Here is a 7,604-nt window from a genome sequence, read left to right as displayed (position 1 = left end):
AGTCAGTGACATGACTATGTACTCTGTAATGTGCTGCAGGAGATGTCAGCGCTATATAAATACATAATAATAATATGGTAGGACATTAGACTATGACTATGGTAGGATTAGAGTGTGAGCTCCTCTGAGGACAGTCAGTGACATGGCTATGTACTCTGTAATGTGCTGCAGGAGATGTCAGTGCTATATAAATACATAATAATAATATGGTAGGACTTTAGACTATGACTATGGTAGGATTAGAGTGTGAGCTCCTCTGAGGACAGTCAGTGACATGGCTATGTACTCTGTAATGTGCTGCAGAAGATGTCAGTGCAATATACAGGATCTTCTCAAAAAATTAGCATATTGTGATAAAGTTCATTATTTTCTGTAATGTACTGATAAACATTAGACTTTCATATATTTTAGATTCATTACACTACAACTGAAGTAGTTCAAGCCTTTTACAATCTAAAATATATGAAAGTCTAATGTTTAAATCAGTACATTACAGAAAATAATGAACTTTATCACAATATGCTAATTTTTTGAGAAGATCCTGTAAATACATAATAATAATATGGTAGGACATTAGACTATGACTATAGTAGGATTAGAGTGTGCGCTCCTCTGAGGACAGTCAGTGACATGACTATGTACTCTGTAATGTGTTGTAGATGTCAGTGCTATATAAATACATAATAATAATATGGTAGGACATTAGACAATAACTATGGTAGGGATTAGATTGTGAGCTCCTCTGAGGACAGTCAGTGACATGACTATGTACTCTGTAAAGTGCTGCAGAAGAAGTCAGTGCTATATAAATACATAATAATAATATAGCAGGACATTAGACTATGACTATGGTAGGATTAGATTGTGAGCTCCTCTGAGGACAGTCAGTGACATGACTATGTGCTCTGTAATGTGCTGCAGAAGATGTCAGTGCTATATAAATACATAATAATAATATGGTAGGTCATTAGACTATGACTATGGTAGGATTAGACTGTGAGCTCCTCTGAGGACAGTCAGTGACATGACTATGTACTCTGTAAAGTGCTGCAGAAGATGTCAGTGCTATATAAATACATTATAATAATATGGCAGGACCTTATACTATGACTATGGTAGGATTAGATTGTGAGCTCCTCTGAGGACAGTCAGTGACATGACTATGTACTCTGTAATGGGCTGCAGAAGATGTCAGTGCTATATAAATAATATGGTAGAATTCCCTAAACTCTCAAAAAAAATACTCTGTAAAGACCATATACTGTGTGAAAGGGCTGCAGGAGATGTCAACGCTATATAAATATATATTATACTTTTCTAATTTATGCAAAAACACAATTTTAATAGTTTTTCTGAATAGTTCATTAAAAATGTTGTTCCATTAAATGCATATAAAGAAAACTCTACCTCACGTGCATGTTTAAGATTTCTATATATTTCATCACTTTGTATGTATGATGAATGAACTGGCAATGTAGAAGACAGTTACCTGTGTGGCTACATAGCTGGACCTTGCTGCAGTTTTTGCCCTTCAGGATTTGGCAGCTGTTGCCTCGAAGTTTGATAGGTCCAGGTAAATATTTAAACAAACTATAATGTGTGTTTGAGAAGCCAGTAGCAATTCACCACGAGTGCCGCAGATGTCGGCGTCACCACCTCAGAGGGTTTATCTGCTCCCCCTGTATTTACCTACAGCCTCTCAAGCTTCTACAGGCTCTCGGGACGGACCCCTCTTCCTCCTCTCACCATGAGGTGGACCCACCTGTTACTGCTCGGCCTTTTCTCATTCTACCTCGGAAGAGCTGATGGCTCAGAAAATGCCACCTCTGCTGAGTCCTCTGAGAGCTCCAGTGAGGAGAAGACTCAGGACATCATTGAGGAGGACCATGTCCTTCTCCTGCACAAGAGGAACTTCGACCAAGCTCTGAAGACCTACAAGTACCTCCTGGTTGAATTTTGTAAGTATCTAGAAGGCCTCGTATCTCTCATGTTTATGTAGACCATTCAAGGTGAATGTATGGGAGCTACACTTATTGATTTCTTTTTCAATATACAAGATTTAGGGCTTTCCTCATCATCGTGTGGATGTTTTTGGTGAGATATGAACATGCTGGTCAGATGTACCTGTGCTGCAACGGTTGCCAGTTTTGTTCCAGATTAGGGACTTTAGTGAGTGGCGGAGCAAGGATGGGGATGGCAGTGCTATCTCACACATATTTTAAAGAGAACCTGAGGTGAGATGGCTATGGAAGCTGCCATATTTATTTCCTTTTAAACAAAAAAGCAGGTGCCCGACAATTCTCCTGATCCTGTGTCTCTAATAGTTTTAGCCATAGACCCTGAACAAGCATGCAGCAGATCAGGTACTCAAGTTTTATTGGATTAGCCATATGCTTGTTCCAGGGTTCTGACTCAGAGACTACTTATGCCAGAAGATCAACAGGGCTGCCAGGCAACTGGTATTAATTACAAGGAAAAAAATATGGCAGCCTTCACATCCCTCTCACTTCAGTTGCCCTTTAAGACAAGTCCCTTTTAAAACCCAACTCTAACACCAAGAAGTTTTGAAAGTGGAAAAGGGCCACATCGTTAGATAGCCATACCTATTTCAGCTACGGGGAACCACCTGGATTTCCTGTGATGGACCTTAAATAATCCTGCAATGAAAGCACTATAAAGTACCAAACAGCTGGCGTGGGTCCAAAAGTCAAAATAACTATTCTGCATGTAAGGGCAGTGGACATATTATGTAGATCATTTCATTAAATCCCTAAGGCCATGCTGTGCCTCCAGAACTTCTAGTGCACCCAACCCAGATACAAGTTGTGCAGTTTTATTGACCACCCCTTTCTACGAGGGTTGATTACCGGGGTCAGCCCACTGTGAGCCTGGCTAGTTCCCATTGTGAAAGGGTTGGCAAAGGTTCGCGTTAATTTGGCTCCACATTGGTTGACTAGGAGGCCAGGAGATGATGTCATGAGGACCTGTCATGCCTCATAGCTGGCTGGTTTTAGTAATGAGAGGAAGGAGGAAGTTGGGACTGAGCTTATACAAACTTACACAGCCATGACTATTATTCAATTCACGTTTTCTCCTAAGTTTTCTCTTAGGTGATATTGTCATATTTTCACACCTTATCAGTAAAATTCCTTTTAAGCACCAAGCAAGCGAGAAAAAAGAATCATTTTGATGGTAATTTTTCACCAACTTTTTGACACTTTTTCAAGTGCTGAAAAGTTATTTTAAATTGAAGATGAAACATTATCTCCGAAGAGAAACCGTGAATTGATTAAGGGCCCGTGAAAGCTAACATACATCCAGATGGAGATTGTGGCCAAGTCACATAGCAACGGGACTTCAAACACATGGTGGAGTAGAGGTCCATGGTCAGTGAGGTCCATGGTCAGTGAGGTCCATGGTCAGTGAGGTCCATGGTCAGTGAGGTCCATGGTCAGTGAGGTCCATGGTCAGTGAGGTCCATGGTCAGTGAGGTCCATGGTCTGTGAGGTCCATGGTCTGTGAGGTCCATGGTCAGTGAGGTCCATGGTCAGTGAGGTCCATGGTCAGTGAGGTCCATGGTCAGTGAGGTCCATGGTCAGTGAGGTCCATGGTCAGTGAGGTCCATGGTCAGTGAGGTCCATGGTCAGTGAGGTCCATGGTCTGTGAGGTCCATGGTCAGTGAGGTCCATGGTCAGTGAGGTCCATGGTCAGTGAGGTCCATGGTCAGTGAGGTCCATGGTCAGTGAGGTCCATGGTCAGTGAGGTCCATGGTCAGTGAGGTCCATGGTCTGTGAGGTCCATGGTCAGTGAGGTCCATGGTCTGTGAGGTCCATGGTCTGTGAGGTCCATGGTCAGTGAGGTCCATGGTCAGTGAGGTCCATGGTCAGTGAGGTCCATGGTCAGTGAGGTCCATGGTCAGTGAGGTCCATGGTCAGTGAGGTCCATGGTCAGTGAGGTCCATGGTCTGTGAGGTCCATGGTCAGTGAGGTCCATGGTCAGTGAGGTCCATGGTCACTGAGGTCCATGGTCTGTGTGATGCAAATAATTGCAGCCTGGGTGCTTATCTATTGGACATTGTCTGAAGCTTGGAACTGAGTCAGTCAATTGTACTTCCTGCTGATCTCAATTTGCCCGATTCCAATCTGCCTATGATTGAGCTGGAAGCTGGAATTATTTGCATGTCGCCGTTGACCATTTCTGGTCAGCAGTAGTCATTACCACTGTAGCCACAATGCTGCTATGGCTGAAGGAGAAGATGAGGTATGCAGAGCCCATTGGATCAGAAGTCAGGTTCAGGTTGGAGCTTCTCCAGATTTTGTTCTTCCTCCTTTGGTTGGACATTTTAGGAGAGTTTATAGTTCAGTTTAGGTCCATTACAAAAATCCAGGTGGATCTCCATATGCTTCCTGGGGGACTTTGCCTTGCTGCTGTTACACGCCTTGCTTCCACAGAGCCATGGTCCTCCATACCCCGTACTGATGATGACCTTCAGCCTGAAGGATCCGTCTGCCAGTTGAATTCCATGGCTAATCTTTATTGGCCAATGGTAGGCCAATTTTATCAATTTCATATAGTATTTTGGCCAACAAATTGTGTAAGTAAGCTCTCACACTACATGGAAGTGGAACATCTTAACTCCTAGAGCCATAAACTTCCATGTAGTATGATGGTCAACAGATAATATGATCAGTTTGTGTAGGTAAGCCCTCATACTACATGGAGGTGGTAAAATTGGTCAGTGATTGGCCAATAATTATTGAAAGTGTGTAGCAGACTCTAAGAGTGAAAATCTATTATTTTGAGCCAATGTAGCCCCAGCCTAAAGCCTGGTACACAACTTCAATTTTGATTGGCCAATCACAGACCAATTTTAGCACTTCCTGGTAGTGTGAAAGCTTACTTACACAATCTTTTGGCCCTCACACTACATAGAATTGATAAAATGTGTCTACCATTGGCCAATCAATGTCTGGTACACACATCCAATTTTGATTGGCCAATTGTACCCCCTCCGTGTAGCAAGAGGGCCTAGAGATTTTGAATACTATGAACAGGTTGTGTTGGTAAGCTCTTACATGAAGGCGGTAAAATCAGCATTGAAGGTGTTTACCAGGCCTCATGCCTAAAGTGCCCACCAATGAAACAATCTCGATTGTACAATTTTCCCACTTCTATGTAATATTAGGGATTATCAAATGTATTTGTGAAAGTATATTCTCTCAATTTCACTTTCTACTACATAGATTTGGTAAGATTGCACAATCAATATTGTATCATTAGTGGGGACCTGTATCTCCCGCATTTGCATCAAAAAGTGCTTTTCACAGACATGGGTGGAGCTCATACATGTAACGATTTTTCACTCAATTCCATCCCAACTTTTCTAAATTTTGCAGTGATTCAGAACAAGGCAATTCCATCACTTTTAACCAAAGATATTTTAAATGTGGTTTGAAAATTTAAAAGACAACTGTAGCAAGAGTGATATGGAGGCTGCCATATTTATTTCCTGTTAAACAATACCGGTTGCCTGGCAGCCCTGCTGGTCTGTTTGGCTGCAGTAGTGTCTGAATCACACCAGAAACAAGCATGCAGCTAATCTTGTCATATCTGTCAATAATGTCAGAAACCCCTGATCTGCTGCATGCTTGTTCAGGGGCTATGGCTAAAAGTATTAGAGGCAGAGGATCAGCAGGGCTGCCAGGCAACTGGTATTGCTTAAAAGGAAAGAAATATGGCAGCCTCCATATCCCTCTCAGTACAGTTGTCCTTTAAATGTAAAGAAGGAGGAATAAAAATAGAATCAAACACATATCAGACTGTTTTTCTTGCCACATATGTAAGAAATCAGGATGGCCATTGGAACCGATATGTATAAAGTACTGGAGCCGGCAGAAATGCGATCAGAAGTGTTGTATAGACAGTGGAAGGCTGGTTGCCATGGTTATCAGACTTACCAAGTGGCTGCATTGTACACTTCTGTAGGTGAGGCAGCAATGTGCACAATTTCCTATCTGGCCCTCTCTGGCTGCCACGCTCACTGTGCGCACCAAGGATTGTAGCACAGAGGAATTCTGTGGGAAGCAGACAGGTGAGCAGCCTGCTGTGAAGGTCTCTTCCTCAACCTTCAGCCTCCAGCTGCTGCATTTCACAGCCCAGATCTCCACCGCAGTGTGTTCTGCAGCACAGTGTATACTGTATTATTATGATGTATTTATAGAGCACTGACATCTTCTGCAGCACATTACAGAGTACATAGTCATGTCACTGACTGTCCTCAGAGGAGCTCACAATCTAATCCTACCATAGTCATAGTCTAATGTCCTACCATATTATTATTATGTATTTATATAGCGCTGACCTCTTCTGCAGCACATTACAGGGTACATAGTCATGTCACTGACTGTCCTCAGAGGAGCTCACACTAATCCTACCATAGTCATAGTCTAATGTCCTACCATATTATTATTATGTATTTATATAGCGCTGACCTCTTCTGCAGCACATTACAGAGTACATAGTCATGTCACTGACTGTCCTCAGAGGAGCTCACAATCTAATCCTACCATAGTCATAGTCTAATGTCCTACCATATTATTATTATGTATTTATATAGCACTGAAATCTTCTGCAGCACTTTACAGAGTACATAGTCATGTCACTGACTGTCCTCAGAGGAGCTCACACTCTAATCCTACCATAGTCATAGTCTAATGTCCTACCATATTATTATTATGTATTTATATAGCACTGACATCTTCTGCAGCACTTTACAGAGTACATAGTCATGTCACTGACTGTCCTCAGAGAACCTCACAATCTTATCCTACCATAGTCATAGCCTAATGTCCTACCATATTATTATTATGTATTTATATAGCACTGAAATCTTCTGCAGCACTTTACAGAGTACATAGTCATGTCACTGACTGTCCTCAGAGGAGCTCACACTCTAATCCTACCATAGTCATAGTCTAATGTCCTACCATATTATTATTATGTATTTATATAGCACTGACATCTTCTGCAGCACTTTACAGAGTACATAGTCATGTCACTGACTGTCCTCAGAGGAGCTCACACTCTAATCCTACCATAGTCATAGTCTAATGTCCTACCATGTTATTATTATGTATGTATATAACACTGACATCTTCTGCGGCACATTACAGAGTACATAGTCATGTCACTGACTGTCCTCAGAGGAGCTCACAATCTAATCCCACCATAGTCATAGTCTAATGTCCTACAATATTATTATTATGTATTTATATAGCGCTGACCTCTTCTGCAGCACATTACAGGGTACATAGTCATGTCACTGACTGTCCTCAGAGGAGCTCACACTAATCCTACCATAGTCAGTGTAATGTCCTACCATATTATTATTATGTATTTATATAGCACTGACATCTTCTGCAGCACATTACAGAGTACATAGTCATGTCACTGACTGTCCTCAGAGGAGCTCACACTAATCCTACCATAGTCATAGTCTAATGTCCTACCATATTATTATTATGTATTTATATAGCACTGACACCTCCTGCAGCACATTACAGAGTACATAGTCATGTCACTGACTGTCCTCAGAGGAGCTCACA

General features: G+C 41.8%; 1 protein-coding gene across 1 annotated transcript in view; it reads left to right on the top strand.

Moving 5' to 3' along the window:
• Nucleotides 1–1,747: 1,747 nt before the first annotated feature.
• Nucleotides 1,748–7,604, top strand: part of PDIA2 (protein disulfide isomerase family A member 2) — a 54,086-nt gene continuing 48,229 nt past the window's right edge. The window contains exon 1 of the mRNA XM_068246429.1: nucleotides 1,748–1,958. Within this exon, the coding sequence (XP_068102530.1) occupies nucleotides 1,748–1,958 (211 nt within the window). The remainder of the gene's footprint in view (nucleotides 1,959–7,604) is intronic.

The sequence above is a fragment of the Hyperolius riggenbachi genome, chromosome 7 (assembly GCF_040937935.1).
Source record: "Hyperolius riggenbachi isolate aHypRig1 chromosome 7, aHypRig1.pri, whole genome shotgun sequence".
NCBI classification, from domain to species: Eukaryota; Metazoa; Chordata; class Amphibia; order Anura; family Hyperoliidae; genus Hyperolius; species Hyperolius riggenbachi.
Note: the sequence above shows the minus strand (reverse complement) of the source record. Positions and strands in the feature narration are given on the sequence as shown.